General features: G+C 38.9%; 1 protein-coding gene across 1 annotated transcript in view; it reads right to left on the reverse strand.

Moving 5' to 3' along the window:
• Positions 1-813: 813 nt before the first annotated feature.
• Positions 814-15881, reverse strand: part of Rap2a (RAP2A, member of RAS oncogene family) — a 28992-nt gene continuing 13924 nt past the window's right edge. Inside the window, exon 2 of the mRNA XM_090341949.1 lies at positions 814-4858. Within this exon, the coding sequence (XP_090198075.1) occupies positions 4621-4858 (238 nt within the window). The 3' untranslated portion in view covers positions 814-4620. The remainder of the gene's footprint in view (positions 4859-15881) is intronic.

Here is a 15881-nt window from a genome sequence, read left to right on the forward strand (position 1 = left end):
CAAGACCAGAGACCAGCTACATTTCAGTAACACAGCCATTCCTGTCTGTTCTTCCCTGAAACCCCCAAATGACAGTTTAAGGAAGTTTGGTTTGGGAAAAGACCCTGCTTCACAAGCCCTCAATCAGGTCAGTGGAGCTCCAAATTGGATGGCACTATAAAACTCCAACAACTGACATTTTCACTCATGGACTACCATGAGCTAGAAAGTAGACAACTCGAGATAATTTTGAAATACTTCTCCATCTCAAGGAAATTCTCTTAATTAAAATAAGAATTGTATAAGTATGAATGAGATTCTGAAGCCAATCTGCTAATATTACCAAAATCTAGGCACATATTCCTTTAACTAGCTGAGATTCAGTCTACAGTGCCTCTGTTATATTCATTTAAATTATCCTTATGTCCTCAAACAATGAAGCTTTCTCAAATGGTGGAATGTCGCCAGGGGGTTTCAACTGAATTTGAAGGCCACATCACCAAAGGCACCCTTCAAATGGGCTTAGGGAATGAATGGGCGCCTTATCAGAGCAGCTGACGCTGGGTACAATTAAGAGCATCTGTGGACGTTCACAAGGCCCCCTATAGAACAAGGAGGCCCTGCAGCCTGGCAGAGTAGCAACTTTCAGCTTCTGGCACCTTCAAGCCCACATGACACCAAAAACAAAGACGACTCCCATTAGCTTCCTGGCCCAGCTCAGAGATGTCGCAGGACCACTAGATTAGGCCAACAGTTCACGTTAGTTATTCCGAATAATGCCGCTAACTTTAGTACCAGCTACCAAGGAAGTATTTTTTTTAAGGCGCAGCTCATATTTATGAGTGATTTAAATCTTTCTCATGTCATTTTTATTTTTAAATGGCTTTAAGAGGATCTTGAAGCCCTCACTAGGTCTATGATGAATCCTCAGTTCTTTTTTTTTTTTTTTTTTTGCCAGTCCTGGGCTTGAGCTCAGGGCCTGAGCACTGTCCTTGGGCTTTCTCAAGGCTAGAGCTCCACCACTTGAGCCTCAGCACCACTTCTGGTTTTTTTCTATGTATGTGGCACCTAGAAATCAAACCTGGGTCTTCGTGCATACTTGGCAAGCACTCTACTGCTAGGCCAGACCCCCGGCCCCTGATTCCTCAGTTCAATTGTTTCCATACATCTGCCTGCAGAAGATGAACTTCGCAAAATGCACCTCTTTAGTATCTAAGATATACTTCACTCATGAAATGCGTACAAAAACCACAAATTCCAGAATTCATTAAATAAATTTATTTGTTAAAATAATTTAACTCCAAATACAACTGTTGAATTTGCATCGAGTTCTAACTACAATTCATATTTTAGTGGAAATGCCAAGATTTAACAACTGACATTGTTACAAAACAATAAACTGTTGTTCAATTTGAAATGGTCAGTTGTATTACAGCTCAACAATTAACTGTGAACTGTATCTCTGGGAAACCTCAAATCAATAATGATAAGTCTGTTTTCAAAAACCTACTGTAGTCATTCTTGAAACCCTGATCAAGATTTAATAGATGCACAATGACAAGTTAAAAAAAAAAAAGGAAAGAAAAAGACCCCTATAGTCTTTAACGTTTGATTGGCTAAGAAGACAATTAAAGCTTAACCAGTGCTAACACAGAGCTAAGGAGAACCGAATACAAAACAAACCCAACACCAATAAACTATGCACAACACTGTCAAATGCACACAGACACTGACAACATTCACCCTGGAAAACAAATACGAGACATTTTCAGGCAATATTTCCTTACACAAAAAGCAAATCAGTAGTTTTACCATGGAAAGTGGTGGCAACTGCAGGAAAGGAGTGAAAGTTCAGTCTTAATTCTACAAACCGAAGGAGAAGAATCATCGGAGCACCTTTCAACAGTTTAAGGAAAGATTTTATGTGATTTTTCTAATCAGATGCTGGCTTGTTCCCAGAAAGCTGAACAAATTCAAAGGCATCAAGTTACCACCACTGTCACAGCTTAAGAGAAAAAAAAAAAAAGCTGCAACATTAAAAGGAAAAAAGAAAGTTGCTGCCTTAGTATAAAAGTAAAAAAAAAAGGAAAAACCTTACCACAATACCTAAAGAAAAAGTGGGTCTTTGGATCAAACCATAATATTTTTAAGGCATGTTAGAAAAACTCACTTTTCTTAGTTGCTAGACTGATCAGGGCATAAAATAGTGACCTAAAGTCACCAACTCTCCTCGACAGCCACTGGTATTTCATGTGCCAACAAGTATAATCTTCGTGCTCTTGAGTTTTCAGTGACTATCTCAGCAAACACATCCATCCGCTGTACTAGTTAGATTCCTGCCGGGAGAAGGCCGAGTGCAGGAGGGCCTGGAGGCCATGGCACAGGGTCACTGCACGTGCGGGCCACGTGGGAACACAGATCAGGTGGCCAATCATTCCTAGGAACGGCTTTCTAGTAAAAGCTCACCTTACTGTCTGGCCCATATTTCAAACCCAAACCCCACATGTTAGCTAAATCTTTCCCACTTGACAATATTTTGTCAGACCTCTCTCATGGGATCTCACCTAGTCTTCAAGTCTGTGTAGCATTCATTGCATGAGAAAAAACTGTGGACCTTGTTTAAGGTCATAAATTGCTATTATGAAATCTTAAAAAATTGGAATCATTTTGAGAAGCTGTAGGCTTCAAAACTCATGTTAATTAAAAGAAAATCTCCTTTAGTGAGTTATTACTTCCTGCATCTTTGATTTCTGATGGATTCAAATCAACTTTTACATAATGAAGTCTGTTTCAATACAATTGGTTAAAACTATTCTAAACTGCCTGGTAACTGAAGTATTCATATTCAAATAATCGATTATTCTAACAACCTAGTTTTACCCACTTTATTTCTTCACTTTTCTCATGTCTTTTCCTTATCTATTAAGCTTAATGCCAATTACTGCAGAGTTGGAGGTGGGGCTCGCCATGACGTGTAAAGATGATTTAAAAGAAAAAAAGGCTTTTTGATACAGTACAGACTGCAGTATGGACTCTCAGGATAGGCGATTATCTCTGACTTGTGCCAAATTCTTAGGAACAGTAAACATACATGCACACACGAACACACACTCTTCCCTCAGTTACACACGTTAAGACCAGAGGTGGTTTGCACAAGACTGTGGAACGAGGAAAGGGTGAGGGGTATATGTATATCGCAGGCTCAGTGATACTGCAGTTCTGAAGGCCAAATTTATCTCCAGAGGGCGGGCTCAGGACAATCTCTTCAGTATTTACAACTGAAGTGAGGTGAAAACCCTTCTACCCTTGATTGTAAAACTTCTGAATAGGTTCTTCCTGTGTGCCATTACTCATGCAAATGATAAATACTTCACGGCTAGGCTATGAAAACCAAAAATGTCAGAGCTTTAGCACCTTTTCAAAACAAAATATTCACGCCAGCCTTATTTGCCACTTCAGTAATCAGGGCAAAATTGTTTTAAGAAAACCTTTATATAATTCTTCAGAAAAATGAAAGGTAAAAAGGCTTTTTTGTCCCTTACCTTTCACTCTATAATTTATGTTCTACTTTTAAGCTCAAATTATCTCACATGGTTATTCAACTTTTTTTTTTTTTAAATGCCTTGCAAATAAAGCTCTGCTACAGCAAAATGGATTTCCAAAGCAGGGTAGCCAAGGCTCACATCACAACCATAGCCCTTAAAGGCAGAGGAGGAATTTACAGCTTTAATGAACATAAAAATGCCAGACACCTGTCCTGTCAGGTTTCTGCAAACGGGAACAGCATGGCTTTGTTTTCCTTACGTGGTGGTAGCAGGTCATCATCTCCTAGACTGCCCATGCTGGGGAGACTAGGTAAACGCTCCATCTCAGTTGCTTCCTTCTTGTTCAGTAAATAAAGACCAGCCCTGCTTGGCTAAGAGAGGTGGATTTGTGCCTTTAATTCTGATCAGACCCCTGTGAAAATTTCCATTCTCTGTGGCAAAGTAGGTGACTTAAATTCTAAAGCCTGACTGTATCTGCAACACAACCTTGTTCTGACTTTGACTCTATCAAGGATTGATGCATGAGTTAGTTTCATGTCACAAATTAGAATCACATCTACAGTTCAGCATGAATTCTGAAAAACAGAAATGTGGCAGCTGAGCAAAAGCTCTCCCCGCAGTTCTGTTGGCAGGCCAGCTGGTGTCCGATTTGACGGAATACACTGGTTAGAAGTTCCTGAAGTTCAGTACTCTTGTAGGAAAATATTTCTCCTTTACTTTTTTTTTTAAAGTCGACAAAATATTTTAATTGTAAGTGGTCATAGGAATTCTTCTGGTGTCTCTCTCATGATTATTTTGAGATTGTACAATAGTTGCTTTGTCAACTCAGAGGCCACGCCACCATTGCTTTCAGATGAGATCACCCTGTAGATCGACGGCTGGTGCCTTCAAGATGCAGATGCACACGAAGGAGACAGGACAATGGTGAGGACCGCAGGCACTGAGCCCCGCTGTGCTCACAGGCAGCGTTTCTGAATAAGGGCCGCAGAGCACTGAGGATTCATACCACACATCGTGCCAACTGCAATGGCCTAGGCGAGCTTTCTATCACCTGCACTGCCAGGCACATTCCACCCAGGACAGCCACATTCAGGTGCTACTGTATGTTACAGGCTGAACAGCATGGATCGTCTTTGTCAGGCTGAGCAGCATAGTTCATCTGCCTCACGATTTCTGCAAACAGTTCGTCCACCATTGTTTTGCTCTTAGCCGAAGTCTCCATGAAAGGACAGCCCCACTCTTCAGCCAGCGCTCGGCCTTCATTGGAAGATACTTCTCTCTCACTCTCCAGGTCCACTTTGTTCCCAACCAAGATGACTGGTACTTTCTCATACCTACAAAAGAATACACAACACACACAGATTGTAGCAGTAAGCATCAAGTTAGACAGGGCAAATAGATTTTCTCTTTTCACTGTATCTTTCTGTAAAATGATCTCTTTAGTTGCAGGAGAAATTATATGCACCCGTTGGCTGGACACCTACCCAGGGCCATTTTACACTCAAGATCCAAGCAGCTCCACTTTAGTATTTGACAATATTGCCTAGACAGGGATATATGGGATGTTCTTAACTATGCATTTCTGCATACATGTAGAAGTGTCTGACATGGTGTAGTTGTTTACTGATAGTGATTGATTAAGGCGCTATTTGCTTAATTAGCATATATCTATTTGCTAAGAGCTAAGATACTATTGTCTCTACTTACTATAAAGACAGGCCTGTAAGATCTCTCCCTTTCACAGCACTGACCTCCAGAGAGGACACTAATACTAATAGTAAATACCAATAAGCAAGTAAATGACAGATTAGGAAAAAAACCCAAACACCCAAACTCCCCAAAATCAAACAAATAAATGGAAGACAGAGTCCAGGGATCGGGTTGGAAGCCCAGCTGTCATTTTTGGTAAGATCACCACACGCCTTGCTGGGAAGGCAGCTCGGGAGCTAAGAAGTGAAGGCTGCAGAGTAGTGCCCGGGATGAGAGAGAGAACACTCCTACTGGGCCATGGATCAGTCAGTCTGAGGCGAGGAGAGGACATGGCTGGCGGGTTCAGTAATAGCAAATGAGCACCGTGTGATCTCCCTCAGCTCCTGCGGGATCCTCACAGTACAGGAAACACAACTTGCTGCAGGGGAAATACAACTGAGAACCTGGGGTGCCAAAAGTGGCCTCACCAGACCAATTCAAGGCAGGGCTGGCACAGGCCCTTTGTCAACGGACAACAGAAAGTGTGTTCATGTTCTACAGTCATCACAATTTGGGAGGTTGGCTTCATTCTCTTCCCTTTTCTAAACACATGGCTTGGGTAAGAAGAATTCCAAAACGAATTTGTGTACGGAGGCAGGGTACCACACTGTTGGTGTGTCAGGCATTAGTGTCAGCTGTTGTCCTTGACATTTCCTTTGAGTATGACCAGTGTCAGAGAGTGGTTGGTGCAGCTCAAATTAATTTGTTTACAGTATGTGGACAAACACTTATTTTATTGACACAAACTTTCACACTGTTTATTGTATCCTTGAGCATGATTACATAATGTATGAATAAATAAAACCCGCTCTTTTAAGCAGCTGTGCCTAATGGATTGAATGAAACACTGCTTAGCTGTAGAATGTTGATGGGCTTCCAGTGAGGCAGCTTAGCAAAAATCAGGAGCTCAAAAGTATTGGATGTGTTTTTGAATGGACTTTATGTCTTCTCCTCTCTTGTAATTTCCCTAATAGCTACTGATAGGTATCTGGTTATGTCCATTTTATTCTTGGTCAATCATTAAAACAATCTGAGAACTATAAAGGTATGGATTGGTGGGTCCTACTCCAAAGCTACTGAATCTGACTCTGTGGGATTGAGGGAATACTAAAAATACTTATTCATACCTCTAACAAGCTTTGAAGATGGATTCTGAGAGCTTCAGACAGTTTAGGAAGCCCTAGGCTCACCTATGACCTTGTGACTGCTCACGACAATGACAAGACTAATCAGATATTTTCCACAACATCATGAACATTCCTTTTGAGGGTGTTGTAGTATGTTAAAGAAGGCCATAGTTCATGGGAATTTTATCATGCTGTTATATGCTTAGTTAGAAGCAGACTGAAATATAATTTTCTTTGAAATCAGAAAAGAATCAAAAAAGGTATTAAAATCCACTTGTTTAACTTTCCACGGTGTTAAAATCTCCTCTTGAGGCAAAATGTTAAAACACCTGATACTTGTCACTTTTGAGTCAGCCTCACCAAATGACTTTGTAGATTATATCTAAACATTTTTGGTGATGCAGAACTCATATCCAAAGGCAGCCTGCTTTGTCCTTCCTGTCAGCTCTCTTAACTGTTAGTGTTAAGTGTTTGTCTTTGTCCCCGTGTAAGGAACGGTGATTAATGACACTCTGCTCTCTTCTCACAGGTCCTCAGTTCTCTTCCTTTTAGTGTAAGGAGACTTTTTCTTTTCTCAAAACGAAACAGATTTTCTTCTCTGGCTTCTAGCTCAAATTAAACATATCTTAAGTAAGAAAAGAAAAATAGAATTCATTCTTATTTTACCTTTGTGAAATGATCACAGACTATTTTTCATGTCTAAATAAATAGAGGCATATGATTACTGAATCATATTTTAAACCACTCTCAGACTAGCCTAATGGTATACATAAAACACACAGGAAATCTATGAAACAAACCTGACACTGGAATCAACCCTTAGGCAAGGAGATCTATATAGAGTTTATAGTTAGAACCTAGGAAGGTTGGTTTTCTGCTGCTACAAGGAAATCAAAATTGCATGTAATGCTGAAAATGTTTCAATCTAAAATGACCAAACAGGCAAAGAACCAGGTAACTGTGACTAACCATCAAGGCTCAAGATAATCAATGGCTGTACGCATAAACTCAGATGAAGAGATCTCAAAGAAGCTATTACATCTGAGCATTTCTAACCCTCAAATCTGAAATGCTCTAACATCTGAAAATTGGTTGATGATATTATGCTACTCTGAAATGTAAGAACACTCAACTAGTTTAAGAAGCAGAAGTACCTAAAATTTAAAAATGATCATGGAAATCTGAAGAAAAATCAAGGTAATGGAAGGAAGAAATCATAAAGAACAAGAATTAAAGAAAACTAAAAAATAATGTAGAAAACGAATGAAATAAAAAAACTAGTTATCTTCTGAAACTCACTATATTTGAGTGAACTAAACCAAGCCAAGGAGTCAAACATCACATGGATGCGCTTCTCAAGCTGGCTTCCAGGAGAGATCCCGCAGGTCTCAGCTTCCTGAGTAGCTGTGATGACAGAGGTGAGCCGCCAGCTCCTAGCTTGAGGTGCAATATAATAATGAAAATGGGACATGAATATAAAGGAGGAACAATATGGGGTAGAGGGGAATGGGAATGAGAGGACATTACATGCACATCTAAGGTTGGAAGCATATTACATTTACATATACAAAGACAATACTGAACCCCACCAAATATTGTATGATATCAGAGGAGAGTTAGGGGGAGATAGTAGAGAGAGAGAACTTAGTCAAAGTACACTGTATGCATCTATGAAACTCTCACAACGCAACTCTCTTGTTATCATTAATGATTCCTAAAAATAAAAAGATGTAATACAAAATTTTGTGAAAGGATAACCAAACTAGTTGAGCTCAACAAGGCTCATAAACCTCTGGCCAATCTATCTGCTAAGACAAAAAAAAAATAAGAAATTTAAAACCAGAATGAAGTACAAAAATCACTAGATAATGCTATGGACATTGTAATGGAAATATAAAAATATGACTCTACAGACATAATGTTTTATTTCATAAATTAATGTTTCTATGACATACAAACCCTTAGCCTAATTTGGATTAAGTTCTAAAAACTAAGTCCCACTGATTGTATATAGATTCCCTTCTTAAACAGTTGTTTGTTAAAGTTGTCATTTGAAATATGATGTAAAAATCAATGTTAATAAATTCTTTAATTAAAAAAAAAGAACCTCTAGGATATAGAAACAAAAGCCAAAAAAAAATCACTAGACTCTGTAGATAAGACATGAAAAGAATATACTCCTGAAATGAAAACATAGATGAAATGCGCCAATCATTTGAAACAGCATGGTTATGTCATCCATCCTCGACTCTGCTGGAGCTGGTAAACAGCTGTCCATTGATGATCAATTGTATCATCTATCTAATCCTGCTTAGCTTCTATAGCCAAAGCCGTAGCATAAGATTAATTCAATCTTATCTCTTATTTAACTTTCCAAAAATGAGCTTACATATTAAATTCTATGACATTTTTAAATTGTAGTTTCCTACCTGTAGTAGTCTCTCACTAATCAAATGTTAACTAGCAGGGAGGTGTGGGTGGCTCATGCCTATAATCCTAGCTACTCAGGAGGCTGACATTTGAAGTTGGCCCAGGCAGGAAAATTTGTAAGACTTATCTCCAGTTAACTGTCAAAAATAGCAGACTGGCTCAAGTGGCAAAGCACTAGCTGTGAGCAAGCAACCTAAATGAACACCGAGGCTGCATTCAAGCCCCTGAATGAGTGGAAAAATGTTATCATGCAGGGCTTAGATCAAACTTTCATGTCTTTAAAGTCTTTCTCTACTTTCATAGATGTTCATTTGTCTAAATTCTTATTTCCATTTTATAACACTGAGAATTTGGTGTTCATGGGTTTTCATTAACTGCCGAGCATCTACTAGGCTGCATGAGGGACTGATGATATAAGACAAGGTTTCATATTCAAGCTGAAGGAAACACACAAGTATCACAGATAGACAGTTTGTACAGTTAGTGTGGATGTGGATTGATCAATATCACATGAAGTGAGAAAAAAAGCCTCTCAGAGAAGATCCTACACAGAGGCTTGAAGATCAAAAGTTAAGTCGCCATGGGAAGAAGAGACATTTTAGATAAAACGAAGAGCTAAGGTCAAGAGGAAGTGGGCAAGCACTAAGCCTCACAGTTTGAGGCTAGCCCAAGCAAGAAAGCCCATGAGACTCTTAACCTCCAACTATCAAGAAAGATGGAAGGGGAGATGTGGTTCAAGTGGTAGAGCACTAACCTGTGAGCACAAAAGCACAGGCACAGTGCTCAGGTCCTGAGCTCAGGACTGGCACCAAAAAAAAAGGGAGGGAGGAGACCAGTACAGTTATGCTATAAAGAAAGAAAAAAGAGAAGTAAGATAATGAATGATGGATGAAAGACAAGATAATGGATGGTTTTCACAGGTTAAAGTAGACCATGTATTCACAGAATAGAAAAAACACTCATCTAATATGTTTAAGCATGGTAACCATGTGGTAAGAGGTGAAAGAGAAATGGATTTTACATGCAGTTATACAGGTAGGCAATGACAGTTTTCTAGGAAGTGACAGTGGTGACCTGGGCTGGAGCAGCAACTATGACAATAGGAAAAAATGATTTAAATACACTCCTTCCCCACTCTGTGTGTGTGTGTGTGTGTGTGTGTGTGTGTGTGTGTGTGTGTGTGCGCGCGCGCGCGTACATGTTGTGTGTGTCATCTGATGGGGATATGTTCACAGAAAGGTGTTATTAGGTGATTTGACCATTGTGGAAACACCATAGTGTGAACTTTCACAAACACTGAGGGTATCGCTTACTACCACCTTACCCTCTAACCCTGGTGGTATACACCCGGTATATGTGGAATATCACTGACGGTTTGTAGGGTGTGTGACTGCGCAGAGGTAGTATAATGAAGGGTGTGGTAATCCACTGCTTGAAGGAAACAGTGTAAATTGTTTTGAAAAAATAGTAATCAAAAGTGACTAGTAGGTATTATTTACTTTACAAGTCCAGCTTTATCTCAGGACTAAAAACATTAGACCTCAAAGAAACTACTGCATCTGCCTCCTATTACCTGCTGTTTCTAATGTACTTGTACAGGGATCACGTGTATACACATTATAAAAATCACTACTTGCAAAGAAACAATCATAGAGTTCTTAAGAATAAGTATCATTTCTTTTTGGTGTAACTTTTACAGAGGTTATTTTCATACAAAAGTGAATATTTTTTTCTTCTGTACTAAGTGAATAACCTATGAGACTTAAATGTTCACAAATGCTAGTCAGGTTAACTCACTATTCATACTATTATGGATGTCTACTTATATGTTACTAATTACCTGGAGGTATTTTTAAGAATACGTTATTTACATGTACAAACTTTTATTAAGTAAGATTAAAAATCCTTTCTAACTCCAATATTGTCTCGAAGGTCTTTCAACATTCCTATTTCTACTAAAAGAAAGAATAGATTGGGGCCTAGTGGTAGAATGCTTGCCTAGCATGCATGAAGCCCAGAAAAAGCTAGAAATGGCGCTGTGGCAGAGCACTAGCCTTGAGCAAAAAGTGTCTAAGGACAGTGCCCAGGCCCTGAGTTCAAGCCCCAGGACTGGCAAAAGAAAGAGAGAGAGAGAAAAAGAGAGAGGGGGGAGTGTAGATGTAACATACTAAATACTATACTATATCCAGCGGTGACAGAACACACATTCTTTTCATCACCAAATTAATCATTTTGCAAAATACATGGCATTTTAGGTCATATTGTTTTAATGTACATAGTAAGCTAGAATAATTTATTGTATCTTATGAGATCATAATAGATGAAGTGAGAAATCATCAGTTAAAATACAGAAAATTTACAAACCCTTAGCCAAAATAACCAAATGAAAGAGGAAAGAATCAAATAAAATTAGAGGCAAAAAGGAAGTATTGTAATATATGTCACTGATATTCCTAGGAATATTAAGATGCATTTTGAAAAATCATACACAAGTAAATTGGTTCTAGACATATTTGATCTACCAAAATTAAACCAAAAGAACTGGGTACTTGTGGCTCATACATATAATACCAGCTAACTTAAGAAGCTGAGATCAAGATACACAGAATTCCACAGCATTAGAATTAGAAGACAATGAGAAATCCACAATAAAAGAATTTGGAAGCCAAATTCAACAGCACATTAAAGAGATCATACATCTTAATCAAGTTGCTTTTCTTGTAGACAAAATGATAGCTCACCATATGCAAAGCAACAAACATATAGCCCAGCCAGGTGTGGCGGCTCACGCCTGTAATCCTAGCTAAGATCTGATGATCACAGTTCAAAGCCAAACTGGGGAACTGAAGACTATGAGACTCTTATCTCCAATTAATTACCAGAAAACCAGAAGTGGTGCTGTGGCTCAAGGGGTAGGGTGGTTGCCTTGAGCTGAAAGCTCAGGCCCAGAGTTCAAGTCCCACAACTGACCAAAAAAAAAAAAATATATATATATATATATAGCCCATAAACAGAATCAAGGACAAAAATCACATAGTCATCTCAATAAGTGCATAAAGCCTTTAGGAAAACTCAATGTATGATTAAAAACCCTGAATAAAACTAAATAGAGAAGGATCATACCTGAAAGGCTAAAAATGCTTGAAAGTCTATAAATAAAAAATGCATAGCCAGTATCATATAGAATAGGGAAAAACTAAAAACATTTCCTCTAAACTCAGAGGAAAATTAGCCATAGCAATGAGGAAAGAGAAATGAAAGAACTCAAATAGAAAAGAAGGAAATAAAATTACACCTATTGTAGATGACAGGACTCAATACGTAGAAAACCCAAAAGCCTCTCAGAAATGATGTAACAATTTTAGCAAAGTAGCAGGATTCAAAATTAGCATATAGAAATTGGTAACATTTCCTTATACACCAATGAAATTAACTGAAAAAGAAGTAGGACAGTAATCACAGTCAAAATAGCCTTAATAAATGAATAAACAAAATAATACATAAGGATAAATGTAATTAAAAAAGCAAAAGTGATAAATGAAAAAAAAATACTGCTGAGACTGGAATATGGAAAAGAGCTCCCAGGTTCATGAATAGGGAGAATTAATATTGTTAAAATGTCCCTGTTACGAGAAGTGATCTAAAGATGCAATGCAATCTTCATCAAATTACAATGACTTTCTTCACAGAACTAAAGCAAAATTAAAAAAAAAAACAACAATAGCCAAATTCATATGAAAGCACAAAAACACCTCAAATCTCAAATGGCCAATGTAATGCTGGACTGAAAGAGCAATGCTCAAGATATCAAGGTTCATGATTTAAAATATACCAGAACCACAACCACAAAGAGAGCATGTGCTCAGTGATGGGACAGAAGACCTAGAAATAAGCTCACATGGCTACAGCAAGCTGATTACTGACAACACAAAGGTGTTAAAAGCATATTCTGGGATAAAGGCAGCCTTTTCAGTCAATTGTACAGGACAGACTTGCTATCCGCATACGGACTACTGAAACTATACCCTGATATGGCACTCCATGCAAAAATCAACTCAAAATGGATCAAAGGCCTTAATGTAAGACCTAGCAGAGGCAAGCAGGGGAATCATAAGATATCAGTACTGGCAATGCTGCCCAGGAAAGAAAAGGAATATTTTTCAAACAGGAACAGGTAAGAGAACAGAGAGAGGGCTCATGGGTAACTTAACTGGCTGTCACCAACATTCACTTTCCCATTTCATGTACACACTACTGAGGTGAGTCTATAACTTGAAATGTGAACTTTTTTTTTTTTAGGGTTAAGAACAAACTATATAAATGTTTTTAAAAAATGATGGCAGTACAGACTGGAAGAAAAACTTTACCAGTCAAACATCTGACAGAAAACCAGTATCTATCTAGAATACAATAAAAAAAAACCACACATTTGAAAAATTAATAACAAAGGCTGGGTGGAGTGAGGCACAGGGAGGCATCCGGGTCATTCCTTACTCAGGCAGTGCAGGTCAGCATGGACAAAAGTGAGGAGACCCTATCTTTGTCTCCCTAGGCTGGCTGGCTTGCTCCTGTTCGTGTTTTCTCCTTTTCTCCCCACCCCCTCTCTTGTTGGTCTCGTGGAGCTTGGACTCTGGAGGTGGGCACTATCCCTGAGCCCCTTTCAGCTCATGGCTACCACCCTACCCCTAGAGCCTTAGCACCACTTCTGCTTTTCTAGTGGGAGTCTCAGGGTCTTTAGTGCTGGGCTGGCTTTGAACTGAGATCCTCGGATCTCAGCCTCCTGAGTAGCTAGGATTACAGGCATGAGCCACCATGCCAGTCCCTCCTAGGCTTTCTAAAGAAAAATAACAGCCAGACATAGTGGCACATGTCTGTAACTCCATTAACTGAGGAGCTGAGGCAGAGGTAACAAGAGTTCAAGGACAATGTAGTTTACATAGGGAGATCCTGTCTGAAACATTTTTTTTTTTTAAAGAAAAACTGTTCAACTGTTAGGAGCAGACCTAGGGTCCTAGGGTCTCACATGCAAAAGCACATTGCTCTTCCACAGAGCTACATCTGTAGCCTGGGTTATGTTCCACAATGGGACCCTTTCATTCTTTCCCTTTCTTCAAGCCAAGCATTTCCATTTAAAAAAATAATGATGAGATATGGTCCTGTGGTTGGGGAGAGCAGGGGGAAGAAAAAAAGATTTAAAGCTGCCATTGTCCTAGCTTCCGCCAGAGGTTCACAGTACACAACCTGATGAAATAGCTATTATTTTAGAGATGCATGGCTGTGTTGGTATTAAAAAGCCAAATAATATAACCAGTAGACTAACAGTAGAAGAAAACTCATTTTGTGACATCCCCAGCCCTATAAACCTGTTTTGTAAGCAAGGCGGTGGTTACAAGGTCAACCTATATATACAACACCAGTATATTAGAATAAGAAGACAAAGAGAAAATTCATTTAAGATCATTTACAGTAGCAAAAATATCAAATACCTGATCTAAAACACTTTTACAATGAATGTAACAAAACAGTGCTTAGAGAAAGACTTAAGAACAGGAAGTTCTATGAAGGACATAGGTCCATAAGGTAGACAAATATGTCTTAAAGAACCAACTGTAAAAGATTAAACTGAACTTCATGAAAACAAGAATTAAATCTTTTCTTTGTTGTTGTTGGTCATAGGGCTTGAACTAGACTGGGTGCTGTCCCTGAGCTCTTCAGCTCAAGGCTACGGCTCTACCCTTGAACCAAACCCCACTTCCCTTTTCTGAGGGTTAATTGGAGATAAGAGTCTCAGGTCCTTTTGTGCCTGGGCTGGCTTTGAACCTTGAACCTAAGATCTCAGCCTTCTGAGTAGCTAGGATTACAGGCATGAGCCACTGTGCTTCCCCCGGCTAAGAATGAAATCTTATGAAAATAACCCATTAAAACAAGTGAAAGGGTAAGTCAAAAACCAGGAAAATGTTGTTAGTGGTACATATATACGGCAAAGAATGTATATCTAAATTATATAAGGCATTTCTACAAATCCTTCTTGTAAAGGTTTTTTCTTTTTTAATAGATGAAAGGCTTTGAAGGTATTTCTCAACAGAAGATACTCAAATAGCCATTAAGCTTATCAAAATATGTTCAACCTTACATAGCAGATGAATAAAATCTAAAATCACCATGAGATACTTAGAATCCTATGAGATTAGCTAAAATTAAAAGACTGACATTACTGAATATTAGTCAGGACATAAGGAAACTGGAACTGTTCCTGGAAAAAGAGTAAACTGGTTGTAATTACTTTTGGTAACTGCTTGAAGGATTTATGAATGCTGGACAACATGTGTATTTGTGGACTAATAATTTGTGTTTATTTCTAGGCATATAGCAAGAGAAAGTGTATATCCAGTCACCAAAGGATATATGCTAGATCAGCTAGGTTTTTTTGTGCCAGTCCTGGGCTTGAGCTCAGGGCCTGAGCACTGTCCCTGGAGTTTCTCAAGGCTAGAGCTCTACCACTTGAGTCTCCGCACTATTTCCGGCTTTTTTTTCCTATGTATGTGGTACAGAGGAATTGAACCTGGGTCTTCGTGCATGCTAGGCAATCACTCTACCACTAGGCCAAACTCCTGGCTCCAGCTAGAAAGTTTTTACAGTAGCCTACCTGGTCGGCTCCAATCTAGAACTATCCAACCAAATAGATAATGAAATGACAACATACTCAGAGGTACATACTGTACCTCAGTTAATTTGAACTACCACTACACCCAATGTGGATGAATATCCCAGAGAGAATACTGAAAGACAGAAGCCACAAGTGTGATAGGAAAAAGAAAAGACCTAATGTATGGCAATCTTTTAAAGTGACTGGAAGTGAACGGTGAGGGAACAGGCTGTGCTGTTTAAAATGGCGGTCCTACATCTTCATCTGGTATGGAGCCTGCTGCACAGAGGGTGTGCGTGAACAGGGGATGCTTCTAGCTGGATATCTAAGGATACTTCAGTTAAAAAAAGTAAGTTGAAACAGAAAAATCAGTAACCAAACAATTTCCTCATTAAACAGAAATAG

The sequence above is a fragment of the Megascapheus bottae genome, chromosome 11 (genome assembly GCF_031878675.1).
Source record: "Megascapheus bottae isolate mThoBot1 chromosome 11, mThoBot2.hap1, whole genome shotgun sequence".
Lineage (NCBI taxonomy): Eukaryota > Metazoa > Chordata > Mammalia > Rodentia > Geomyidae > Megascapheus > Megascapheus bottae.